Source organism: Chelonoidis abingdonii, chromosome 14 (assembly GCF_003597395.2).
Source record: "Chelonoidis abingdonii isolate Lonesome George chromosome 14, CheloAbing_2.0, whole genome shotgun sequence".
Classification (NCBI taxonomy): domain Eukaryota; kingdom Metazoa; phylum Chordata; order Testudines; family Testudinidae; genus Chelonoidis; species Chelonoidis abingdonii.
In genome coordinates this window covers 19,780,873-19,792,429 of record NC_133782.1, presented here as the reverse complement: position 1 = coordinate 19,792,429, position 11,557 = coordinate 19,780,873, and the positions used below count along the sequence as shown (strand labels likewise).

The following is an 11,557-nucleotide window of genomic DNA, read 5'->3' as shown; positions in this document are numbered from 1 at the left end:
GACATCCCACTATGACTGCTCCCTCGGCACTCTGCTACCCTAGGAACCTAACCGCACCTACTGCTCTCAGAGGAACACCACCCTTTGCACTCCCTCGGGAGCTGTGTAACACCGAGACAAAGTGACAGCACAGCCATTCCCTCCACAGCGTTAGGGGAGGGGGCTACAGACAAGATACAACAGAATAACCATAGAGAAAGATCCTGCCAGCTCTTTAGAGTAGTTACTGACTAACGCTTCCTAAATGCAGCTGGGGGGGCGGGGTAGGGGGAAGCAGCCTGGAATGTCACTGTTATAAATAATTCTCCTAGTTTACACAACATTGTATATGGCATTTCCCACGGTCTCCTGTCGCCAGCCACAGCTCTGCTTCTCCAGCCGCCAGGAAGAGCTCTCGGCGGCTCAGAACCAGCTCACTTTGTTGGATTCGAGTCCCATGGAGCACATGTTGTTGCTGCAGACGCCACTGTAACTGGGTGGGCAGGCCGAGCACGGTCTCCCCACTTTGTAAGGAGCTTCTCCTATCCAGTTGCCCCTGGAAAGGAAGGCACGGCACGGGAGTCGCAGCACGCTTTGGATTGTGCTTGTTTGTCCTCAGAGAATGTGTGTGTGTGTGTGTGTGTGTGTGTGCGCGCGCGCGCGCACATGCCACACTGCCCCTGCTGGATAGAATCACACCTGTTCAACAGAGTCTGACCATGTTGCCCACTAGTGCTGCCGATGACAGGTGCGATGAACTGTAATACCATTGCAGCCCAGGGAGATTTCACCATCTCAGATGGGAGAGGTCTGTACTTCTGAAGCACAAGAATCCTGGGCTCTGTATCCTCAGTGAGCAGCCAGGAAGACTGTGCAGCTAGTGATGTATGTGACAAAACCAGTGACTGCAAACAGCACTTGTTACAATAAATTACTTCCCAGTTGGGGGTGCTATGGTCTGATGGAATGCTTTTCTGTAGGGTAACTCCATTTTCAGGGAGTGCTTGATGGGAGAGGACAATACACATGGAGGAAGGAATAAAACCTGAATGTTGCACGGTCTTGGCTCTCTCTGTAATAGAGTCCTAAACAAGCATCACAATGCTTGCAACTCTGCCTCTCCCCAGAGGAACTCTGTATGCAGGTACTTGCTAAGCCCCTTTGAGGCAAAGGAAAACACTCTCTTGGGCTAATCCAGGCACCAAAGGAGAGGCCAGACTGAGCAAAGGCTGAGAGCAATAAAGGTGGGGGGAGGGGAGGGGAGGAGAGGGATAGTTCAGTGGTTTGAACATTGGCCTGCTAAACCCAGGGTTGTGAGTTTGAGGGGGCCATTTGGGGAAAAAATCTGTCTGGGGATTGGTCCTGTTTTGAGCAGGGGGTTGGACTAGATGACCTCCTGAGGTTCCTTCCAACCCTAATATTCTATGATACACTATCTCCTGGATGGGCTGGGGCAACTCAATTGCTTCTAAGCCAGGATGTTCAATGTGCTGTGTTTGTGAGCACACAGGTACAGCTGAGAGAATTCCCAGCTTCCATTTTGCCTCCACTCCTGTCAGGGGTCCCTCAGGCAAACCAAGATCAGGCTGAGATGGAACCTGGTCCACAGGACAAGTTCCTTATGTGAACGGCAAAATCAGGCAGGTGTGTGGGGAGAGGGGAGGGGGCGCTCACTAACCCCCAGCTCCCATTCTCTCTCTGAAGTTGCCTTTGGTCAGGGGAAGCCTTTCCTTCGCTCACTTACTTGATGGCATAGTTGCACACTAAGTACACCGCCTGCCGCCAGGTGCTGCCCCACACGTTCATGTTGGTGCAGGTGTTGATGGCACAGCCAATTCTGTTGGAGGACGCCCACACCATCTGCATCAGAGACAGTCAAACAGTAGCTATCAGGATTGTGTGGCATACCCCAAATCACAAGCATCAGAGGTGGAGAACCAGGGAGCCTGCCAAGCAGAGGCCAATGGACCTCTGTTTATTCTAGTCGGGAATCTCCCCTTCCAGGAGACAGAGAATAAAAACACCCCTCGCTGATTGTCTTGGTGGATACCTACTGCTGCATCTGCCTTGTGCTTTGCTGACCGATTGAAGGCCAGTTTTCCAGTCAAATGACTTCCCTTCTGTGGGCACAATTCATGCCTGCAAAATCGATACCTGCCTTGTCACACCTTAGCTTGAAATGAGCTGCTCAAATCTGAGTATTTGCTCCCCGAATTACCTGATTGTGGGTACACATCAAACAGAAGAGCAAGGACTTGGCAATGCCCGCACTGCAGGATTGCACCCACAAAAAAGGGACCAGCCTCAGCTCTTTCAAATATGTATCCCATTGGGAGATCCTTGAGGTGGACATCTTCACACACTGACCAGAACTAGAAAACCATCCAACTTGCTCAGGTCATTGAATTGAACTCTTCATAAAAAGCGGTTGTTATTTTTCTAGTTCACTCTCAGATTCCCTAAAGCCACTATCCAGACAGTGCTTAGGTCACAACAATAACAACAGCTGCACTGGGACTGAGACATATTCAAGCCTTCAGACAAGTCAGAAGGAAAGGGGATGAAAAGTCTATGTAAGTGGCAGACGCCCTTGGAAATACTGGCCTGGGGATTGCCAGGGGCCAAGCAGACTCAGCAGAGCAGTGGAGCCATGCAGCACACTGTTAATTAAAGGGTAGAAATGCTTTGCCACAAACCATGGAAGTAAAGGAACATTTTCCACCTTGTGCTGGCGGCGCTCCTCATGGATGTGCTCTGGGGGATGAGGGGGCTGTATTTAATGAGCAGCCAGACATTTCTGCACACTAAATAGCCGCTCTGTTGTGAAGGAGCTGATTCATGATCAGCAAGGCAGGAAGGGGCTTCCCCTCCCCCTTTTGGAGACTTCGAGGTGCTACTGGTGTAAAGAGGGGAAACTGAGGCCAAATAAAAAAGGAGCATTCCAGGCAATTGGCTAAAATCTTAGAATCATAGAATATTAGGGTTGAAAGGGAACTCAGGAGGTCATCTAGTCCAATGTCCTGCTCAAAGCAAGACCAATTCCCAACTAAAGCATCCAGCCAGGGCTTTGTCAAGCCTGACCTTAAAAACCTTTAAGGAAGGAGATTCCACCACCTCCTTAGGTAACCCATTCCAGTGCTTCACCACCCTCCTAGTGAAAAAGTTTTTCCTAATCTCCAACCTAAACCTCCCCCACTGCAACTTGAGACCATTATTCCTTGTTCTGTCATCTGGTATCACTGAGAACAGTCTAGATCCATCCTCTTTGGAACCCCCTTTCAGGTAGTTGAAAGCAGCTATCAAATCCCCCCTTCACTCTTCTCTTCTGCAGACTAAACAATCCCAGTTCCCTCAGCCTCTCCTCATAAGTCACGTGATCCAGCACACTGATCATTTTTGTTGGATCTTCCATCTGTGCTCCAGAATGTGGAGAGAAACCTCTCTGCAGATACAGCCACAGCTCTTTGATGTAAACAAACTGATCCACCTAAAAGCAATGTGTGTGTTACAGGGCAGCAGCTCTGTGAATAGCTGCCTCTTATGCTCATGCTGGCAAATGCTCTGCAAAGTATCTCAGGACAATGGATACTGCCGAGGGCAGGCAGCCTGTCAGAACTGCTAACTCCTGCCTTCCTTTGTCTTTGTCTTTATGATTTAAACCAGACATCCTCCCAGAGTTGGTCCTCCTCCTTCCCTCCAGCTAGCTCAGCCACGACAGACAACAGCTCACCAGCCGGCAGATGGAGCAATGGAAAATGCAGCCACTGCTGCTAGGAAAAGAGCTGGTGTTTGGATGGTGCTTTTTTAATGTGCTTGTTTGCAATGAATGTAGTGGTGGCAAAGGGGGCCAGACTGACAGCCCTGGCAAGGGACAGATCAGGGGGCTCTCTGCTGGTTTCTTTAGGTGATATGACTCATTGCTCTAAGAAGCTGCAGCGGCAGGACAATGCCACTGATGCTCACTGAGTCCCCGTCCAAGTGCACTACAGAGGGCTCAGCAACGCCTGAACCTGCCTTCCCCAGGCCTCTCGTCCTCTGCCACAAAACACAAACCTTGGTCAGGCAGAAGGACTGGCTTCCCAGGAGGTCTGCTGGGATTTTTTGCTAAATTTCACTGCATTTTATCAGCTTGTGCCTCTGCATCAGACTCATGAAAAGCTTGGCCTCTTGCCCCATGGGAAAGTCTTTATTCCCTTGGTTGCCACAATTAGAATTATTATTATTTATGCTTTGTGTTATTGTAGCGACTAGGAGCCCTCGTCATGGGCCAGGACCCCATTGTGTTAGAGTTGCAGGGCATTGTATCCTGCCAGCACAAAAGAGGATTGCCCAGACCTCCCACAGTGCAATGGAAACTGGTCTGATCCTGGTACATTACCAACTAGCTCTGGTTTGGGCAGGTCAGCATACTTAGTAATACCACTACCCTGGCCCCACGTGACTCTGGCTTCATACCTGGGTGTAATGGCTGCAGACAGAACCACTACATTTGGAGGGGCAGCTGGGGTTGCAGTCACGAGGGTAGGGGAAGGAGTAATGCTGTTTCTCATAATACCAAGATTTCACAAGATCCACGACTGACCGATACCTGTGGAAGATTACACATGTTATCCCTGTTATTCCTCCACATTACCCAGGACCAGGAAGCAAACCCCAAGGAGAACTGCCAGGGCAGGCCTGTGAGAGACTTGCCCCCAGGTGCACTCATGTGTGTTTGCTAGAAAGGTGCTTTCTCTTAGCTATGTTGGAGCCATGCGAGCATGTGCCTGCCTTGCTCCCTCAAGGACCAAGAATGGAACTGAGTTCCCAAGTGGGGGAGGCAACATCAGAGAGTGGAGGAGGTGGAGGAGGACCCTTTGTGCTCATAGTGAGTGAAACAGGGAACAGAGCAAGAGGGACAGGGGTTTGAAATGTGAGTGGAAGTTCCCCTGGGTCTCTCCAGGTGCTAAGGATTCTGGGGCAGCATAATTTTGCTCTCCTGCATTGTGAGCTGTGTGCATGCATGCCAGGGGCATGTACAACAGTGATTCTATACATCTGGCCCTCTCTGGCTGCATTAAATCACTCCTTACTCCCATTAAATCCCCCTGTGTGTTGTCAGTGCAAGAAAAACGGGGACTTTTCCCAGCAAGGAGAAATCTTCTCAACTGATCCAACTCACACATCAACTCATTTATCTCCAGATGCTTTCATCTCCATTTCTTGCACATTCGCTAATTTACCCAAAGTGTTTTGTTTTTGAACCAGGGCTTTTCTCCTTCACGACCCATCCTCTGCTCCAGTTGCATCCTGCAGTGGCGCTCTAAATACAAACCTCTTCACTAACGCCAACAGGAACATAGCTCTGGTCCAGTGGGTTTCTCTGTATATTAATGGTCTCTTCCTGCTACCGACAGCTGAGTGGCTCAAGGTCTGCAGATCAAGCTGAGACATGCCCTTCAGCTTCCAATCTGTGGTAAGTCACACTCCTCCCCAAACAAATGTGGAGCGTTTTCCCTAGGCTGTGACTCAGACTCACTGTTGGTGCAATGGGTTCAGCTGCATCTCCTCAGAGCAACAGTGAACCTGGCCCAGATTCATTTTGGCTCTCCTGGGCTTGTCCCTTGCTCCCTTGGGACAGCACCTCACTCGCCCAGGGGTCCTGCTGCTTTCTTTCATTTAGCTCACAGTGGAGGAAGGTGCTACTGAGTGTGAGTTAGGGGTGACAACCAGGCCCTAAGTAATGAAGCTGCTAATAATGAAGTCCATGGAACTAGATCAGGGTTCTCAAACTGGAGGCCATGACTCCTCAGGGGGTTGCGAGGTTATTACATGGGGGGCGCAAGCTGTCAGTCTCCATCCCCAAACTCCTCTTTGCCTCCAGCATTTATAATAGTGTTAAATATAGAAAGGTGGGTTTTGATTTATACTGGGGGGTTGCACTCAGAGGCTTGCTATGTGAAAGGGATCACCAGTGCAAAAAATTTAGAATCACTGAACTAGATCAAATTCTGTTCTAGGCGGGGTTCTAACCAGACTCCCCAGTTCCTCCTGTATCTGCAAAGAATGAGGACTTTGACCTCATTTGATGCAACATGCAAGATCAGAGCATGGCTGTGGATCGCTTACCTGCCAGAGTGAACGGAGAGGTTCTGACCAACGTATCTCATCAGCTGGGGTGGCCCATGGTCCCATATGCACTGTACAGCCCAGGCTTCAGCAGACTTGGCCAGTCTCTCATCCCACACCTAGTTGAGGAAAAAAGAGATGGCGCAACAACATATGTCATTAGGCTACAGCCCAGAGCAAGAAAGAATGACTCATTCCCCTGCAGAATGAAAGGAAAACATTTACCCATGACGTGTACAGAAGAATCGCCTCAGAATCCAGGAACCCTTAGGTTCCTGCATTATGCAAGGCACTTTCCTACATCATTCCCACCTGTGTTTGTACTCACTCGGAGAGGAGCAGTGGTCTCGTGGCTAAAGCACAGAACTAGGCATCAGGAGACCTGGCCTCTGCTCTGCCATTGACACACCGAGTGACATTGAGTGAATCATTTTCCACTATGTGCCTCACTTGCTTTATCTGTCAAATGGGCCTGGAGATACTGAGCAGGGCAACTGTGAGACTAAACTCACTAGTGTTTGGAAGTTGCCTTGAGATCCTGAAATGGACGTCACTGTAGAAAGGCAAAGTATTATCTTTATATTGTTATGATCACCATCTCTCCCAGCCTTTCTGCTTCAGCCACCTCCTTTATTGTCTCTCCTAAGACTTAATCACCTCTCAGGTTGAAAATGTTTCCTAGCATCCATCACAAAGTGTCAGGTGCCCCATCTTATCTGAGAGCATGAAATACAGGCCAAGCAGTGTCTGCATCAGGCCTAATGTGGAGACCTGGTGACCCTTCAGCTGTGCTGGGCTCTGTGGCACATGGGACAGGAGGTCAGGTCGCTTCCCACCCCCACTGAGCTTTGGGATTGGAGCCTCTGAATTTCACCTCTCTTTCTATATAATGGGCTAGGTTTGGGGTACTTTTCAGCAAACCCTGCCTGATGTTCAATTGTGGGCAAAACCAAAGGACGGAGGTTTTCTCAAAACCAGCTGGTCAGAAAGACATAGGGTGTGTCTACACTGCAATGTAAGGCCAGGGTTCGAACTCAGGCTCAAGCCCAACCCCCTTCCATCTACACACAAATTGCACTAACCCAGGGCTCAGATCCAGGGTCCCAGGAGCCCCCCACCCATGGAGAGTCCAAGCATTAGTCAAGCCAGCACCTAGCGTTCAATTCCTATTGCTTTGCAGTGAAGACACAGCCACACTGGACTCATACTCTGGAAGCCTGCCAATACTATTCCACAATCCCACTAGCTGACTTTCTTTGTCCTCTGGACAGTCAAGTTTTCCCACATTACACCATGAGCAAAGGGCTAGAACAGCCTTATTTTGGGAGGCACTTGGAAGTCTGGGATATGGGTGGTTGGACTTGGGCCCACATAAGGTAGTATAGATGCTGGAGCCCCAGGTTGGAACCCAGAATTCAACTATTCCTAACCCAGAGTTACAAATGAATGTAGATGCTCAAGAACTTGGTTAACAAACCTAAGGTCTGCTACCTCAAGTTGTACTAACTCTGGGCTTACATTGCAGTGTTGACATATTCAGACACTCCAGCTCATGCAGCCTTTCTCATGGGTTCTGCCCTATAGGCCGTTTTCTAGTGTCTTGTCCAGCCAACTTTTAAGAGTCCCAGGGAGACCGTGCCACAGCCCAATACATCTCGCACCTGTAGTTTGGTCCAGGGGAAATTCAGCTGTTATGAACCATTATGAACATTTCATTAATTCAGAGGCAATAAGCCCATGAAAGCCCCCACACCATTGCTGGATGGGCACTGAATGGAGACTCAGCAATTTTAACAGTGGAACCCTTGCTCTTCTCTCTGCTCTGTGATGCAGGCTGCAGCAATGGTTCCAGCTTCGTTTCCTATCATTGCTTCCATAACACGTGTGGACAGCTGAAAATCCAGGACCCAGCATAGGGGGCTTACAAGTTATGGCACATGGGTTCTCCTGTCTGGAAGCAGGGAAGCCAACTCCAAAAGGAGAAAAGATGGGAGTGACAGGAAATACTGAACTTATAGTTTATGCTAGACAAAAGAAGGGAAGACTCCTGTTTCACCCATTGTCCTCAGACATCTCAGAATCACCATTAGGATCACAGGGCTGAGGCTACAGAGTGATCCAATTGTGGCCACCACTGGCCAACAGATTCCCAATAGGCCAATTCTGGATTTCACTGGGTAGAGGATACCGTGGGTTGATTCTGGGTGTCACTAGATGGGTGACACACAAAGGGTCAGCTCTCAGTGCCAGGGGGTAAAGGACATAAGTTGGCTCTACCAGGAAGGGTGCACTATGGGTTGTTTCTAGATGTTGATACATAAGGGATACACAATAGTTCTGCTTGCATGGTGCTCAGATTGGATCAAATTTGGCCTAAATAGGTAGCTTCCAAAATCAGACCAGCGCCTTCCCTTTTCTCTCCCAGGCATGACTGGGGCTTGTCTCCAAAGCAGTTCAGGGTGGGTGAGGACAAAGGAAATAGCTGCTCCAAGCGGTTAGACTAACAAAGGGACTGTGACTGCAATACTGGTAGTAGCTGATGGATGCTGTTACACACTTACAGCAGGACGCTCTAGCTCTGGAACTGGATGTGAGATGCCTTTGATCTCTGTAACTCTGACCCCCCATTGCACCTTCAGAAAATGGGGCCTAATTCTCAGAAGTGCTGATGTCAATTGGAGTTGGAGGTGCTTCAGCACCTTTGCAAATTAGGCCTGTAGTTATCTCCAGGCATCACTTGCTGGGTCAGACCTGCATGGATGGAGTGTGGATTAGACTGAAAGCCTCCGGAGGCTGAGGCCAGGTCTTCTTCTGTGTACATACAGCACCAATCATGCTGTTAGCACTCAACAAACATTAACAGTAGCAAAGCCGAGTGGGAGTAGAAATGACCAACAATTGCTTTGCCAGGCCTCCGGGGAGAAGATGGCACATTTCCACATGGGGCAGGTCCCCCAGCAGACAGCGCTGTTGTTTGAGCAACGCTGGTGGAAGTGGCCCAGGGCAGATCTCCCAGGCGCCCACAGACAGGGCTGCTCTTTGCGCCTTAGGGGGATATGTCTGTTCCTGGTTTGCAGCAGATGACGTTTAGTTTTGCCAGGATTCTAGAGTGGGACCAAGCACAGGCCTGGTCATGGGAGGTGCTGACTCCCACTGACTTCAGAGGGTTAAAGATGTCAGCGCTTTGCAGAATCAGGCCCATAGGGAGGTGTCTTTTCTGTCTGTTGTTGACGATTTTCCAGCAGATCCCCAGTGCCCATTTCCAGAGCCTTGAATGGAATCTAGAGCTTGGCGCTTTCCCTACAGAGTATCTGTCAGTAGCTGGCATTTCCCAAGCAAACACAGCTGCATTTTTCTCCTCAAGGGCCTAATCCAAAGCCCGCTGAAGTCAGTGGACAGCCACCCCCTGGGCAGACTTCAATGGGCTTTGGATCAGAACCTTGGTTATTTTTTATTCCTGCATTTTGATTACTACAGGTTTCTACTCTGACCTTTTTGGACACATGAATTAGAAAAGAAAAGACACAAACCCAACAGACTCAGCAGTTAGCATTAGCTACTGAATTAGCAATCAGTGTGCCAGGAACTGCATAAGGAAAGGAAGCCAGGGCTTCCCAGAAGATGCTGTGAGATATCAGTTACCTTCATTGGACTCACCACCTCCCCAGCCCCAACCACTGCACTCAGAGCTGCTAACTGGGGAAGTCAATGTGATGCATCAGGCTTCCATCTTCTCTGCTGGCAGCAAAAAGCAGCTACTACAATTATCATGAACAAAGAACTCACTGAGTTCAGAAAGGCTGTCTCCAAGGGGCTCTGCAGGTTGCACGGTACTGGCCAATGCAGAGCTCAACCACTCACACAGGGATCCCTCCCTTAGCTTTTCACTTGGTCCTTTGTGAAATAAGCTCTAAACCAAGTGGGACCCTCCCTATCTGCAGGTCAAAAACCTCCCCCAGGTGCCCAAAAACCTCCCCCAGCATGGTGGAAATAGCTGACTAATTAGGGCTTGTCTGAACACAGAGGTTGCATTGGTTTTACTAAAAGGAGGATGCTAACCTGGCATAACGCTGCGCGAACGTAAGCTGAACTGATATAAACCAATATCATAGTGTTCACACACAGAGTTGCATCGCTTTAGCATCACACCCTTAGTTAAATGGATGCAACATTGTGTATACCAAAGGGAGAAATATACTAAGAGCTGGAACTTCTATTAACAAACTGCCCCAGAGGGCATTGCTAGTACTGGGGGCTAATGCTGGCATACACTGTACTGAACCTATGGGCACTGCCTGGCTGGGTGTAACATATATACAGGAAAGCTCTGTACTCATTAAAGGGCTTTAGATCCCCCTTTCCTTTCCTCATTTAGGTCCTTCCCAGAAACTCTGCTGTTTCACAAGAAGAAATCATAGAAAACAAATGAAACCTAGCTTAATAGCACCCAGTGTGGGTTTATCGTTAACTTCCCTGCACCCTCTCCCCTCCCCACACCTGGTTAGGCTCTTTATGACCCTTGCTTGTGTCACGTTTGACTTTGGGTAGGACGCACATTGGGACTGGGGCTGTGACTCTGCACGTTGCTGCACAGTGCTTAGCACACAGCTTGTAGCTGAGAAATAATAGATCACAATCATAACATTGCCAGTGCCTGAGCATGGCGCTGCTGTGCTGATGTAATGGGCACTGCCAGTCCAGCTGGGCTCCATTCTGCAGCACTGCAGTTTTGCCTTTGTACCTGCTTCCTCAGCAGATGGTGCTAAGGCATTAAACCTGCCCTTGACCCCACTATCATCCCTTCTCCCTTCAGGAAGCATGGCAAAAACTCACCATATATTCCATGTTGGCCGCTGGTGGAGACACCTGCGCCCGCACTTGGTTGTGGTAGTCCAAAAGAACACTCATGTCCCGCGGAGAGATGTATCGCTTCCGGCGACTCCTTGGCACCCCGAGGCCGGACACCAAGCCAGCCTGCATGTTGCTGGAGGGGTACAGGAGCTCGGTGGCATTGGGCAGCACAAAAGAGCTTGATTTCGGTATCATCCAGAAGACCAAGCCAGTGAAATGCAGGTGCATGTGCAGTAAAGTCATTTTAGGTGTTGTTTTGTTTATTTTATTTTCTTTGCAACTGTCTACTTTCAAATAAAACAAAACAAAAAGAAATGAAAAAATAAGGCAAATCTTCCTTCTGATTGTGTATCTAAAAAGGGAGACAATAGAGGCACAGTTTATTTTTGCATTTCACATGAAAATTCTACCTCCTCAAAGATCTTGGAAATATTTTTTCCAGGTTGAAAAACAAAGCAAAAATTAAACACCGACAGATGCTTTCCCCCAAACAAACTAAATTAAAAAAGAAGATATCTTTCATGAGCTGGATTTCCTGCTCATATATAAGAGAAAATCCCCTGGGACCAGCTGTGAAATCTGTAGAAAGTTGGGGTTTTTTTCAATTTGAGTGCAAAAA

General features: G+C 48.9%; 1 protein-coding gene across 1 annotated transcript; it reads right to left on the bottom strand.

The window, feature by feature from the left end:
- Positions 1–269: 269 nt before the first annotated feature.
- R3HDML (R3H domain containing like) lies at positions 270–11,181 on the bottom strand. The gene is made up of 5 exons (XM_032767402.2): positions 10,921–11,181; positions 6,088–6,206; positions 4,435–4,567; positions 1,724–1,839; positions 270–535 (listed from the first exon to the last, which is right to left on the bottom strand). Exons 1-5 carry the CDS (start codon positions 11,179–11,181, stop codon positions 403–405), a joined length of 762 nt encoding a protein of 253 aa, XP_032623293.1. The 3' UTR covers positions 270–402.
- Positions 11,182–11,557: the final 376 nt, after the last annotated feature.

Excerpts from the sequence above, each read along its gene's own strand:
- R3HDML (XM_032767402.2), bottom strand. The coding sequence starts at position 11,181 with ATGACTTTACTGCACATGCACCTGCATTTCACTGGCTTGGTCTTCTGG. Across the intron at positions 6,207-10,920 it reads CGGCCAACATGGAATATATG|GTGTGGGATGAGAGACTGGC; the intron begins GTGAGTTTTTGC and ends TTCCTCAACTAG. Across the intron at positions 1,840-4,434 it reads TCTGCAGCCATTACACCCAG|ATGGTGTGGGCGTCCTCCAA; the intron begins GTATGAAGCCAG and ends TCTCTGATGCAG.